Here is a 14,766-nt window from a genome sequence, read left to right on the forward strand (position 1 = left end):
AGTTGCATATAGTAGCATCCCAAAGTAATCCAACATGTCTACCTTTTTTTTCATCTTACTTCTTTTGTTAGTGAATGTGATCTGAAAATCTACTTGGTGGGTGGTATTAGGAGGGACATTTTATAGATAAAGGTATTAAAAGAGTTTCCCATGGTAAAATAGTAGGGCTAATTCTCATCTAACCAACTCATGTGTTTGACCCCTAACGTTTATTTAGCAACTAATTTTGCTTGCTCCCTCAATAGTTGTTTAATTAAGAAATTGCTAACGGTTACCTTCCATTCTCCATTTTATTTGTTTTATCCTTTGTTTAGAACTTCCGTCAATAGATGCTCTCTGATTAATTTATGTTTAAACGTTGTGTCAATGTGTTTGAATTAGTAGCGAGTATCGTCGAGTTACCGACTATTTTTAGTTCAACAAAATACGAATAAATTAAGATTTTAACTGATTACACTATAACTAGTTTGGTTAGATTCAATTCGGTTCAGTTGCGCGATTTTAGTCGGTCCAGTTTAGTTCAATCAGTTGGCTCATTTTTTTCTCACACCTAATGGAAGAGAAGAAAGTGAAATAAGTATCATTTTATTTCAACAAAAAAAAAAAAATAAGTATCATTTTAAGAAAATTGACTGACATAGTTAGGGGGACAAAATTAGTCAAAATATAGGGACTAAATGAACTAGTATATCAAAATTTAGGGCTCCTTTGGGAATGATCCCAAAATTAAATTAGGGCAAAACCTTATAAGTAGAAGAATCCAAATGATCCCCAAATATACTCACAAAAAACCATGGAAGTAAATTTCTTATCATCAGATTCAGATAAGAATTTCTTCCATTACTGTCTTCTCTTTCTTCTCTTTATCTCTCTACCCACTTTCATCTCTCTTCGATTTCTTCAAGCTCCTTATGGCAGATTCAATCGTAAAGGTTGGGGTCCTTCAATTTCACCTTCATTAGCTTGGTTTCTAATGGAATCTCCAACCATTTGGCTCACTTTACTCATCTTCCCTTTTGGTCGTCATCGATTTAACCCTAAAGCCCAAACCCTTATTTCAATTTATCTATTTCATTATATACATCGAACTTGCATCTACCCACTTCGTCTCCGGTACAAAACTCGCCGGAAAACCACTCAAATTGAGAAAAAACCAGGTTTTAGTGGTTTTCCGATTTCAGTTGCTTTAATGGCGTTTGGGTTTAATCTTCTTAATGCTTATTTACAGTCTAGATGGGTTTCTCATTATGCTGATTATGATGGTGGTTTTGGGGTGGTAAAAAGTGAATGGTGGTTTTGGGGGCGGTTTTTGGTTGGATTAGTGGTATTCGTAAGTGGTATGGTGGTAAATGTTAGATCAGATCTGGTTTTAGTTTCATTAAAAGGAGAAGATGGTGGGTATAAAATACCCAAAGGAGGAATGTTTGAGTGGGTAAGTTGTGCAAATTATTTTGGTGAGATTGTTGAGTGGTTTGGATGGACGGTTATGATGTGGTCTTGGGTTGGATTTGCATTTTTCTTGTATACGTGTTCGAATCTTGTGCCTAGAGCAAGAGCTAATCATAAATGGTATTTAGACAAGTTTAAGGAAGAATATCCTTGTAATAGGAAAATTGTTATTCCTTTTGTTTATTGATGGGACAAGAAAAAAAAATGTATTTTTGTTTGGAAATGTTTCTAAATTCATTTCTATATTTGTAGTGAGTTGAAAATTGGAAATCATGCTATCAAATATTTTCCGTGTTCTTTTCCAACATGTTGATTAGGTAAGACACAGAATGAAGATCGTGTTTAAGGTGACAATAATTGATATAACAAATTAGATAGGTTTTTTGCATTTGTCATGTCATAACTTCTCTCTATAAATTTCGGGCGTTTAAATATCTTAAGTAAATCTTGACAATTCCTTACAAAAGTCTTTTATACTAATATTTAAAAGTTAAGATAATTATTCACTTCCTATGAATTCTCAACCTATTTTTCTCTCTCCTATCTTAAAACTTCCACACGATTCTTTTATCTCTTTCATCTTCTTTCTACAAAACAACCCAATAAATTTTCCATGATTGTTATTCTCAAAACTTAATTTAGTCACAACTATTATTTTTAATTTACTTTTGTTACTCTCTCGTAATATACATATTGAAAAATCTATATCCTACGGACACGGGCTATACTCTAGTAGCAAAATAAATCAGCTGTCAATTATAGAAGCAAATATAGGAAAAATGAATTCTCTATTTAATGTGTTCGTTAGTTGTTTCTAGAACACTACGTGAATAAATTTTGTTAGTCACCCATTAATAATTTTTTAATAAAATACTAGTAGTTTCAAATTTTTTGTACAAGATTGTACTTTTTTTCTTTTGTAGCGATAAAAAATTTTACTTTTTTTTTTATCTTTTTTGGTTAAATACAAGATTTTACTTTTTTTTTGTTGAAATATAACAAGAAGTAAACAACTAAATTTATACAAAAATTTGGTAGATAGTTTCAAATCTTCTTCTGGCGATGTTGTCTACCCCATTTTGCTAATGCATCCGCTATGGAGTTATGTGCTCTTGGGATGTAATAAGATTTGAGCTCCGTGAATTTTCCTTTCAATTGTATAATCTCTGATGAATGCTTTTGAGACTGCCATTTTGTAGTGGAGCTCTGGTCTTTCAGAAAGGTAATAACATTGAGATTGTCGCTTTCAATATGAATGTATGTTATGTTGAGCTGAATTGCCCAGAGAAGTGCATACTTAATAGCAATACATTCAGATTCTTCCGCAGTTTTCCCTCTGAGCGTGTCTACATAAGCCGAAATGCAATTGACTTGAGAATCATGAATCACACATCCTATTTCTGCTGGTTCGGAGAGATCTGTAAAAGATGCATCAGTATTGAATTTGAGAAATGGTGTCGATGGAGGGCTCCATTTTTGTGTTTTTAGTTCCTTTATCTTAACAGTCATTTTCAGAGGAGCCGATGAGAAAGTTTTAATTGTTTGTATCACCTGCATGGGCGATTGTTTGTTAGATGTGAAGCAAGTCTCACATCTTTCTTTCCATATAAACCATAATATTTTTGCATAAAGAGTTGTTAATTCTTCATCTAAATTCTTCCACATTAGGATCCATTGTTTAATTGACTGAATGCTGTCCTTTCTGACATGAAAATAAAACCAGATTGCTTTCACATAGTTGCAGTGTAATAAAGCATGATCAATAGTTTCGTTCGAGTTACATTTCATGCAGGAGTAGATATTACTGATGAATTTCCCTATTTTGTGTCGAACTGGTAGGTTATTGGTACAACATTCCATAAAAATAGTTTTATTCTTGGAATTGTATTAAGATTCCATATATGATTCCATTCTACTGATTCGTGTTTCTGTTCATTTCCATTGGTGCGCAAATGGTGATACATGAATTTAATGGAGTAGTTACCTGATTTGGTTAACGACCATCTAACTGCATCCTCTTGATCAACCTGCAAATTGATACTCATAATGGCATTTTTTATATCAGTCGGAAAACAGTAATTGACTAAGTTCAGATTCCATTCATTATTGGTAATCAGCTGGCTGACCCAAAAGAGATCAACATTGTTAATGTTAGCTATCGGAGGGGGATGGTTCGGGATCCAATTGTCATTCCAAATGTTAACATGTGTACCTTTATTGATGTCCCAGAATATGATTTTGATCACTTTATCATAGTGTTTTCTGACGGAGTTCGACAACCAAGAGTGATTGGAGTTAGGGGGTTTGGGTTTAGATGAGTTCGGGAAATATTTAGCTTTTAGAAGACGAGCCCAAAGATCCTGAGGATTTTTAATCATCCTCTACATCAATTTGCTAAGAAAAGCTTGACAAGATTTTACTTTTTTTTTTGTTAAAGTGACAAGATTTTACTCAATTACTTGTTAAATGAAAAAATTCACTACGTGGTGTGGACATTTGTAAACTATTTACCCATGAGTTGTTAGTGTTTTATATCTTTCGAGAATTTAAAATCTAATTATATAATAAATTGCAAAAAGAAAAAATGGTAGCCTTCATCGATTATTATGTGAAACATAGATATTATTGACTGAAAAATTATGGATAAAAAAGGTGGCCGGGAAACTTCTGCGTTTAAAGTATTATTGACCGAAATTTTGGGTCGCTGACAAAAACAAAAAGAATTGACTTTACCTTATAAATCTAAGTTGATCACCATAATGTTTGGCCAACGCTTTTGGGAAAGCTAAATAGTTTCCGGGGTGTGAAATTTTAAATGGAATATTTAGAATTTTAGAAATTTTTCGGGAAATAAATTTTAAGGGGAAATTAAAAAAAAAAACACTCCACCTCACCTCACTCTCTCTCCACCTCACCTCTCTCTGACCACCTCACCTCTCTCTGACCACCTCACCTCTCTCTGACCACCTCACCTCTCTCTCTTCTCCGACAAGGTCGCCGGCCGGAAAATTTTCCGGTCGGCGACCATTAAAAAAAATAAAAAAATTTCACTCTTTTTCCCTCCTCTCTTTTTTTTTCCTTCTCTCTCTCTCTAGAACAAATCTAGAGAGAGAAGATCTGTTGAAGGTCCCGAACAGGACCTTCAACCAGATCTTCTCTCTCTAGATTTGTTCTAGAGAGAGAGAAGAAAAAAAAAAAGGCCAGCGCTTTGGGGAAAGCTAAATAGTTTCCGGGGTGTGAAGACTTGGTAAAAAATTGGTCAACAGACCGGAACTCCGGCGAAGGGAAACCCCTTCGCCGGAGTTTCTAGAGAGAGAGAGAGAGAGATTTTTTTTTTTCTTCATGGTCGCTGGCCGGAAAATTTTCCGGCCGGCGACCAAAATCGGAGAAGACAAAGAGGTGAGGTGGAGAGAGAGAGTGAGGTGAGGTGGAGATAGAGTGAGGTGAGGTGGAGATAGATTGAGGTGAGGTGGAGTGTTTTTTTTTATTTCCCCTTAAAATTTATTTCCCCGGAAAATCTCTAAAGTTCTACATATTCCCTTTAAAATTTCACACCCCGGAAACTATTTAGCTTTCCCCAAAGCGCTGGCAAAAACAAAACATTAGAGAGAGAGAGGAGGGAAAGGGAGTGATTTTTTTTTTTTAATGGTCGCCGGCCGGAAAATTTTCCGGCCAACGACCTGTCGGAGAAGAGAGAGAGTGGTGGGGAGAGAGAAGATGAGGTGGAGAAAGAGAAGTGAGGTGGAGTGAGAGGGAGCTGAGGTGGAGAAGCTATTTTGCTTTCCCCCTAAATAAAATTGTCAGACAAAATTGACCAAGTCTTCACACCCTGGAAACTATTTTGCTTTCCCCAGAGCGCTGGCCTAATATTTTTATCTTACCTTTTTCTTTTGAAGTTTTTTTATCTTACTTTTGAAGACAGGTTTTCACTTAAAATATTATTATTAGGAGTCCGATGATTCTTGAAGCTCATAATTATGAACTGTAATTGATGAGGATCCTAGAGCTTCGAGCCTTCTTGAAATATTAAACTTCTCCATTAACAACATTTGTGGTGGATGGTTGTGTTTTTGTAGTTTATGTCAACGTTATCCACCACTTGGCCAACCAAGTGCTGACGAGATGATCATGCTAATTTGAAGCCTAGTGTTCTAAGTCTTTTCTTATCTGATTCCGTTTTGACTCAATTAGCTATACTCACAACTCAGTTAAATGATCCAATGAAGAAGGGAGGCGTTTGGAAAGGAATCGCTGGTTCAATTGATCAGTAGTTAGATGTTCTTTTTCGTGATTTGATCCTTATACCGTACTATTATTGGCAAATTGTCGATTCAAAGAACCCACTTATATGAAAATGTAGTGATTTTTCGGAAGGATTATTGTGATACTAAAACATGGAAACTGCAATCTATTTCACAAAATGATACTCAAGCAGTTGGGAAAGAAAAAGGAAAGGGTTATTTTAAAACAAATTTATTCGCTTTACTTCTCGAGATGATCTCCTGGCCTGAGTCGCACCAGAGCCCTTAGCTTCCCCAGGCCAAGCGCTGCCATCAGCTCCCGGGCTTGTGACTGACCCATGAAATTGTACTGCCCATTCCAGACTATGTGATGATTATTGGGTACTCTAAGATGTTGAATGAATTTGATTCAAAGTCACAGCAAACTTCCCTGGTAAAACCTAAGTTTTCGAATAATATTACCATTCAACTTCCCTGGTAAAACTTACTATCCAGTCCAAATTTAAAAGCGCTCCTCTACTGCCCAAGAGTAGCTAACTCAGAAGCCCATGACTTGGCTCAATCGGCACTCCAGTCCCCTCAAACCGATTCTAATTAGTCCTTGTCTTAGTGTTTGTTCGTGGACTTTGCTTTCATACTTCATTATGTATTTCTCATTAGCCGTTAGTGGCCCATATATGAAGTTTGATTCCAAAAAAAAAAAAAAACTCCTCCGAAGAATGTCGAGAATGAGGTTCCTCCTGTTCGGGTAATCCCAATTGCTGCCTTGGATCCTTATCAGGGGCGATGGGCAACCAGGACGATTAGTGACTGCAAAGGAGATTTTTGGACTTACAACAGTAATGCCGGGGGAGATGGGAAGGTTTGTGAGAATAGTTCCACATGAGAGAATGGCAATCTAGCAACCAAGAATATAATGTCCAGGTCTTCTCCACACTCATTGTCAATTAATTATGAGTTGGATGACCACAAACTTAAAATGGTATCTCCCATGATATGCTCAAAGAACACTACACGTGAAGGGGCGTGTGAAAATAGTCCCACATTGACGGTAAAGGAGGAAGAGAAATAGGTGTGACTTGCTTCAACGCTGTAGTTGATCGATTTTATGATTTTGTTGAGGTGGGTAAAGTCTACTTGGTTTGGCAAGGAACCTTAATACCTGCTCAGAAAAACTTTAACCATCTCAAGAATGAATGGGAGATTTTTTTGGAAGCAACGTCAACACTGGAGCTTTGTCAAGACAAGAACAGCTCAATAATCGATACCCAACCAGCTGTTTGCATTCACCCCTGTCCATGAGATTGAAAACGTTACGGATAATACGATATTGGATTTTATTGCTATAGGAGGGGAGAAGGACGCAACTTTGCTGTCCGTCTCGAAGGACAGTTGTTCAAGGAGGACGTCAAAGGAATGAGAGTGAAGATTGCTGTTGTTGTTAAGGCAGAGAAACTTGAATGTGAACTAAAGATTATCAATCATTTTGTGCTTGATTTTAGTTCTCTTCTCATGAGAGAAAAAACTTAAAAGACTTAAAATGTTTACTCTATTAATGTGTTTGTTCATTAACTTCATTTCAATGTTTGGAAGAATCGTCGTTAAACGATTGAATCTTTTGATAGAGTTAATCATTCCTAGGTGCCTGTTTAGTTCATTATCTCATCGATGTTATTTGTTGACATCCTTTTTTTACATCTGTTGGTTCATGAAGAAAATTGGGTCGAGTAGGATTTGGTGGTGCAGCCTCCTGCCATCTTCTCCTTCAACTATGCTTGGCTTTGAAGTCTCGAATGAGTTTTTTTTTGCAGAAACGGTCTACTATTGTCTGACAAGCAACGGCTTAAGGAAGGTGTTTTTGTTGCTATACTCTCTTGGTTTTGTATCCTCTGAACAATGACAATACCTGAAATAGTTCGTAACTTCAGTGTCGAGAGACCTTGTTCTAAACCAACTTGGTATAACCAAACCGTCCACCAAGTATTGGTTCGTTGTGCGGCATAATCTGGCCAGGCTTGTAACTCAGCTCTAACTTATTATTAGCCTATCGTGGACTCAAATTGACTTCGTTCGGTTTGTCTCAGATATATCTTAGTCCCTGAGGAAAGAAGTGTAGTAAACCTTTAGTGTTTTAAATGTTCGGAATGTTTATGATACTTTAACTCCTCAGGTTCTGTTTTGCTGATGTTGCAGGAGAATGCAGTGACATGAACTAGGACACATCCAAACCCATTCTTACTGATGTTGTCATCAATGTGATTGAGGATATCGAAGTAGATATTTTTGGTAGAAATATGGGTTTCGCAGTGTCGGTCAACAACAAAAAATTAGTACTAACCGCATACAACTTTAACCGTACGCCTTTCTGAAAATATAAGAACTTTGACTGAAAACAGTACTAACTTTTGTTTACATACTATGTGGGTAGATATTTTCGGAACCGTCCTAGTGCTATTATATGCTTGCAGTCGTTATACATATTTGTCGGTTATTTGTGTGTATGACTAAGCTATCATGGTGGCTCTAGATGTACGGAGCCATGACAAAGTATCCACCACAATTCTTCCAACTAATGCACAAGTTGGTCGATATTTCTAACTCGACTTGATTGATGTCTCTATACATTGGCTTCTTTTTGTTGATGTTATTCATTTTGGTCCCACCTTATAATTGGTCTCTTATTTAACTTTGCCAGGTTCGCTACGAGGAAATCATATCCGATTCAACTTATTTGGATAGAGTTTTGGTGGAGGGAGCTGCTAATATAGCGGATGCTACTCTCAATAATGTTGGCCAACTGGGATTCCTCTGAAAATGAGTGGAATCAATGCTCCAAGAGGAGTTCGTCTGAAGAGGTCATTGAGAAGTTGTTAAATTTGTAGTCATCCAACTCAAAATCAATTAGTAGTGAGTAGAGGGGACCTAGACATTATACTTTTGGTTACGTGATCACTCTTTTCCCATATGGGACTATTCTCATACGCCCCGTCCCGTCTGGTGCTCTTTGAGCCCAACACATGAATCGTTTTTCCCTTTTCGGGCGACGTGGAGCACGTGTCAGCCTAGCTCTTATACTTGTTGAATTTGTGGTTATCCAACTCGAAACCAACTAGTAATGAGTGATGAGGACCTAGACATCATTCTCTTGGTTACTAGATCATCCTTTTCCTATGTGAGACGATTCTCATAGAGACAACCATAATGTCAACTTTGAGATGATCCTTTTAATGGTCCACAAAGTTTTTGGATTATCCTAAAAGAACATTCTTGTTGATAGAAAAGGGAAAAAAAGGTTATTCATCAAGAATCCACACTGAGATTATTCATTCAGGCACCCACCTTAACCTCTTACTTTACTATGGACAATGAGCAATATCATGATCATATGATCTTTTTCATTCATGAGTGTGGCTTCTCTTATTTGTATTTCTAAGATGTTAGTGTTGGGTGGCATTTCGACCCGTTTTACCCTCTTACACTACCAATGTGAGATTATCCCAGCAATCTCCCCCTCGTGTATCGGTTTTTTTTTACTTTTAGAGATAATTCGACCAGACTTGTTATTTTCTGGATTCTGATACCAATTTTGGGCCTCTTTACGACTTCACCCTCAAAAGCTTACTCAAGATGCGAAGCGTTCCTCAAACTTACTTTATGACCATCTGCCCCTTCCAAAACCGATCTAGGATTATCCCAACGTTTTGTTAATATAAGCTCTACTAATTTAATTTATTGAAAAAACCTTTTCTCTGACACTGACCTTTACGTCGGGTCAACCTGCAAATCTTCATACTCTTGTACATGGGTCTTGTATCTTACTCCGTATTTGTTATACTGATATTCATGTTTTCGATTAGATATTGTGAGATTATCCTAACAATCTCCCCCTCATGTGTCAGTTTTTACTTTTAGAGATAATTCGGCCAGACTTGTTATTTTCTGGACTCTGATACCAATTTTGGCCTCTTCACGACTTCACCCTCAAAAGCTTACTCAAGATGCGAGGCATTCCTCAAACTTACTTTATGACCATCTGCCCCTTCCAAAACCGATCTAGGATTATCCCAACGTTTTGTTAATATAAGCTCTACTAATTTAATTTATGGAAAAAACCTTTTCTTTGACACTGACCTTTACGTTGAGTCAACCTGCAAATCTTCATACTCTTATACATGGGTTTTGTATCGTACTCCGTATTTGTTATACTGATATTCATGTTTTCGATTAGATATTGTAGTTGTTTATCATGTCTTGGTGGCGATTCTTATCAACACATTTGATAAAGATAGAAAGAAAGAATCAGTGTCTTTCTAGCAAAAAATAAAAACAACCCACATTCTGATACCTCTCCAACCTACCACTGCTTTCTTTCTTTTATTGCTTATGCTTTATAACAAAAGAAAAGGAGATATTTTCAATGATTAATCGTCGCATTTATTTCAGTAAGATTGAGTATGTGTTGGATAGAAGTGCAGAATATCGTGTCTTTATGTGCAGGTGTAACGACTCAATCCCTAGCAGTTACTTATATCGTGCTCGGATCTATTGTTCGAGCTTAACATGTACAAGGTTTTGTTCTAGGGGCAGACTCCACAAGCCCGCCAAAAGATATCTGTTGTGAGAATAGTCCCACATTGGGAAAGGGGACTCCACTGACCAAGAAAATAATGTCGTAGGTCCTCTCCGCTCATTGTCAATTGGTTTTGAGTTGAATGACCACAAACTTAATGTTTGCGCATACCCGGAGCTTGCACCTATAACCCAAGCTCTGGACGGTCCTCTAGTTGGATTATTGAAGCAGGATAACACGTGTGTCCACGGGTAAGCTGGGGCTGAAGATTAGGAGAAAATTATTGTGGAGCTAGAGACTCTGAGAAGGACATATGTGCTGCTGGCTTTTTTAGGTAAAGGAAATCTGAAGGTTGTGATTGTTTTGATGTTTTCAGTATAAATTGTTTTGCTTTACTCTTTTAGTTAGTACATATGATTCTTCTTCCTCTCATTGGTTTCCTGTTATTATTCTCCCACCCACCACTATACACACTCAGTCCCCCATCAATTCCAACCAAAATAAACCATTTCTTTTGAGATGAGGTTGACTTGTGTTAGGGTTAGGCCTTGAGTATCATACAAGTCCAATGCCAAAAAAGTTGTATTATTTGTCAACTGTTACAGGGATGTATTTGAAAGATAAGCCGTCACTTGTCAATCACGAATTTTAGTGTTGAGTTTAACTGAATGAATTGATGATGTGGTCAGAAAGATGTCACATCAACTTCTAAGTCGAAGTTTGTTAAAAAGGGTATGTTCTTGTTTGAATTGGTGACTAATGAAACGATGTATTGGTACTTCGGTTAGTAGAAAATTTCGTATTTGTTTAATAATCATACTTTGATATTCTGCCTGAAGGTATACGTCGATGTCATTTTTCATTTCCCCCCACCACACATCAAACTCCATCCCTTTTGCAAATATTCTCAGGTGAATCTTTAGTATGTGGAGGGTGCTTTTGTTCTCCACTGAATGATTTCTCATGAATATGCCTATGTTTGCCACCACAATTTAGATTAACTCTGTGAATTCGCCGCGCAACCCTTAACAAAATTCAGAATTTTTGCAGAAGTTCACAGAGATATAGAAATTTTTAAAATAGTCACACCAACCATACCATGTTGAGTAAAAGTACGCCGAAAATTACGTATCTATTTACTATGGAAAATGTATGGAACTCGCAACATGTCTCAGGAGGATATTGTCTTCTCTTAGAAGGCAATTTTGTGGCTAGAGAGTTCATTTTCAAAACCCTACCTATACATGCACAAAAATCGAGCTACATATATACACATCTTTAAGTTGCAAAAATTTTGCCAACTCTAACCCTCACTCAATTCTTACAAATGATTCTTTGTCCCGCCACAATCTCGGCTGAATTACGACTGGGTCATCTGAATTACGACTCGGTTATGTGACCAGACAAATTTTAGAAAGAAAGTTAAACTCTTTCCATCTCTAAATCTAGTCTGTTTGCATACCCCGACCCAGATTCAATTGTTATTGTGGCCGAGCAGAGTAACATCGTTGTTGCAATAAAGCTAGATTGTCTTAAGACTTTATCTCTGCTTGAGTAAACTCAAATCGAAAAACTTTAAATGTCATTCAGAGGACTTTTTACGTTTTGGGTCTTAAGTTGATGTAACGACATTTAATTCTAAGATGACTCTAGAAGAAACTAAATATTTGAAATTTGTATTGAGAATCTCTATTGTCCACTCAATAAAAAACAAAACTACCTGTGACATCTAAACAATTTTATGTTTTTTTATTTCAATTTTTTAGATTGTTAATTGCATTGGATATGTCTTTTGAAATGAGAACCTCGATAGCGCTATCTAAGAAAGAGAATCTCAATTGAGACTTGACATAAAAGATATTTTGAGTTTTTCACGGCAAATGCTCTAATAAGACACGTGGCGAAAATATGTAAAAAAAATGAGCATATTGCCCTCAAATATCTCCCTTCTTGTATTTGTTGCAGCACTTTCCATATTACACCAGGAGAGGAGCTCCTCCCATCCCTATTTATATGCCCTCTTTGGCCTTCCTTTCTTTTCATCACTACTACTCACTATCTCTCCTATTCTCTTCTCATCACATTATCTTGCTAGCTGCCTATACCAACTTGAGAGATGGGTACCAGACAGATTCAAAACCAGGTTGCTTCCATGAGAACCTCTCTCTTTTCACAGGTTATATATATATATTCATCTCTCTCTCTCTCTCTCTCTCTTTCTCTCTCTCTCTCTCAAGCTTTGATCTTATGCCCTTTTGTCTTTGTATAGTTGTCATTTATATGCCTGCATTATTTGTTCAAACTTGTTTCCTTTAAAAAAATTCAATACTGATCATCAAGAACAACCCATTGATCAATATAAATATATATATTAAGGTAGTTTAGTTTGGCAAAATTTGCATGTTCATGTACAAGGTCATGCATGATTTCATGCATGCTACCAAGATATGTTGCTTACCAAGCTGGTTTGTTGTCTATTAAAACCCTAGTGCCACAATTTACTCAAACATAATCCATTTTCTAAGCTTTGTCACCATAGCTCAAAGTGCTACAGGATACAAAGTTTTATTCCTAGCAAAGACTCTGCGAGCCCACCCAAAAGGCTTTAATCCTTACTAAGCTTAAATTCACGTCTATAGGCCAGCTGGCTTAGACGTTCTTTCTGACGATATGAGAATATATATATATATATATATATATATATATATATATATATATATATTTGAGTTCTCGAGATCATTCTTGTTGATCAATAGAATCAAGAAGATAGTCTTAGGTGCATGTGTTCTATGTGCAAGTAACTAATCAAATTCTTCATATTATTTATCTTTTGAAGGGATACTTGGACAAACAATTTATTCAACTAGAGGAGTTGGAGGATGATTCTAACCCTAATTTCGTTGAAGATGTCGTGAGCTTGTTCTTCTCCGATATAGTTAGGCATGTCAATTACCTACAGCAGGAGATGTAAGTATAAACTTAGCTCGAAAATAATCTATCTATCTATCTATCTATGTGGGTGTATCCTGACCTTATGCAACCCTATTTATATTTGAATTCGATTTTGTACATTAGAGACAAATGTCCGATCAATTTCCATAAGCTGGATGGCTTCATCTATTCATTCAAAGGAAGTAGTTCAAGGTAAAAAAACAATATTTCTTAATCAAGAAACTCTCATATATGATTAGAAGATAAGTGAAAAATGTAATGAAGTTACTTAGTATATTGAATAACATGAATGTGCATGGCAATGGCAGCATTGGAGCTATAAAGGTGAAGGATGCATGTTCACTCTTAAGTCAACATACTAGGGATCAAAATTCTGATGGGTACTCTCTCTCTCTCTCTCTCTCTCTCTCTCTCTATATATATATATATATATGGTTTTCCATATACTAATTAGGCATGAAATATACATACACAGGGTTATAAAAGCTTTTGAACAAATGAAGAATGAGTTAGCTACACTCAAGACCAAGCTTGAGGCTTACTTCCAGGTCTCTCTCTCTCTCACACACACACACATCCTCAAGAGAATGAATCTCTCTCATGCATATATATATAACACTATAAAGCCCGTAGCCTCAGCAGTTATCGATGTTATTCCTACTTTTGACACCCAAATCCAACCCAACACGTATAAGATTTTGTTTATGGCGACGACTACTCAAGCCCATCCAAAATGCATCATCACTTACTAAGCTTGAGCATTCATCTATAGGCCAGGCTCTGAACCTTCTATTAAGCGATGTGGGACTACTACAATCCCCCACCCTCGAAGACGAGTTATCCCGGACTCTAATACCATATGGAACACCCCATGAATTTACAGTTATCGATATCTTCCCACTTTTAACGCCACAGAGTTGTTCTTGGCAAAAACTCCACAAGGCCCACTAAAAAAATCTTCATTCTTACTATGCTTGAGCACGCAACTGTAGTTTAGGCTCTAGACACTCTCCAACTCCATGTGGAAACCACATTCAATTAAAATTTCATTTATTATGATCAGATGACAAGACAAGTTCGAACAATTCAGAATGCTAATCGGCATGCCTAAGGAGACGTAACGGTGGACAACAACTAAGACTCAAGCGGGCACAAGTAGTTCCTCACTTGATAAAGCCGGTCGAGATATTTCGTGATATATGAAACTAATAAGATATATAGTATATATACATACATATATGTGTGTGAGAGAAGAGAAAGGGTGGAATAGTAGGTTTTGTTTATAATGTTTTTAAGTCTTACTAATAAAAGAAATGTTGAAAGGATACCATATGTTGTTTGTGTTAGTTTACTTGGTGGAAATCACGGGTGATGGTCTGCCCCTGCCCGGCCACTATCCAGGTGGATTTCGAGCAGAGTACGTGACCAAACAGGATTTAGAGGGAGAAAGTGTTGTACTTTCTCTCTCTAAATCTTGTCCGGCCATATACCCCGGCCGGTATTCAACTTTTCTCTTTAAATCTTGTCCGATCACATACCCAGTCTGAGATTCAA

General features: G+C 36.7%; 3 protein-coding genes across 4 annotated transcripts; 2 read left to right on the plus strand and 1 right to left on the minus strand.

Moving 5' to 3' along the window:
- Positions 1 to 761: 761 nt before the first annotated feature.
- Positions 762 to 1,754, plus strand: DET2 (3-oxo-5-alpha-steroid 4-dehydrogenase family protein). Its single transcript, XM_086641557.1, has one exon. It carries the CDS (start codon positions 794 to 796, stop codon positions 1,634 to 1,636), a length of 843 nt encoding a protein of 280 aa, XP_086497683.1. The 5' UTR covers positions 762 to 793; the 3' UTR covers positions 1,637 to 1,754.
- A 739-nt stretch (positions 1,755 to 2,493) lies between these two features.
- LOC147540589 (uncharacterized) lies at positions 2,494 to 2,958 on the minus strand. The gene has a single exon (XM_086643230.1). It carries the CDS (start codon positions 2,956 to 2,958, stop codon positions 2,494 to 2,496), a length of 465 nt encoding a protein of 154 aa, XP_086499356.1.
- Positions 2,959 to 12,223: 9,265 nt separating this feature from the next.
- Positions 12,224 to 14,537, plus strand: LOC147540590 (histidine-containing phosphotransfer protein 4-like). Of its 2 annotated transcripts, none has more exons than XM_086642360.1 (6): positions 12,224 to 12,436; positions 13,097 to 13,227; positions 13,336 to 13,404; positions 13,521 to 13,592; positions 13,688 to 13,760; positions 14,276 to 14,537. In XM_086642360.1, the coding sequence occupies exons 1-6, from the start codon at positions 12,377 to 12,379 to the stop codon at positions 14,321 to 14,323; spliced, it is 453 nt and encodes a 150-aa protein (XP_086498486.1). In that variant the 5' UTR covers positions 12,224 to 12,376; the 3' UTR covers positions 14,324 to 14,537. The 2 variants fall into 2 exon arrangements, with proteins under 2 accessions (XP_086498486.1, XP_086498487.1); XM_086642361.1 differs by having other exon boundaries at positions 12,299 to 12,403.
- The last annotated feature ends 229 nt before the right edge of the window (positions 14,538 to 14,766 follow it).

The sequence above is a fragment of the Eschscholzia californica genome, unplaced genomic scaffold (genome assembly GCF_041429995.1).
Source record: "Eschscholzia californica isolate CP2 unplaced genomic scaffold, dmEscCali1.0.p SCAF_5, whole genome shotgun sequence".
NCBI lineage: Eukaryota > Viridiplantae > Streptophyta > Magnoliopsida > Ranunculales > Papaveraceae > Eschscholzia > Eschscholzia californica.

Coding starts and splice junctions, on each gene's coding strand:
- LOC147540589 (XM_086643230.1), bottom strand. CDS start 2,958: ATGACTGTTAAGATAAAGGAACTAAAAACACAAAAATGGAGCCCTCCA.
- LOC147540590 (XM_086642360.1), top strand. CDS start 12,377: ATGGGTACCAGACAGATTCAAAACCAGGTTGCTTCCATGAGAACCTCT. Junction 12,437..13,096: donor GAACCTCTCTCTTTTCACAG/GTTATATATATA, acceptor TATCTTTTGAAG/GGATACTTGGACAAACAATT. Junction 13,593..13,687: donor AGGGATCAAAATTCTGATGG/GTACTCTCTCTC, acceptor ATACATACACAG/GGTTATAAAAGCTTTTGAAC.
- DET2 (XM_086641557.1), top strand. CDS start 794: ATGGAAGTAAATTTCTTATCATCAGATTCAGATAAGAATTTCTTCCAT.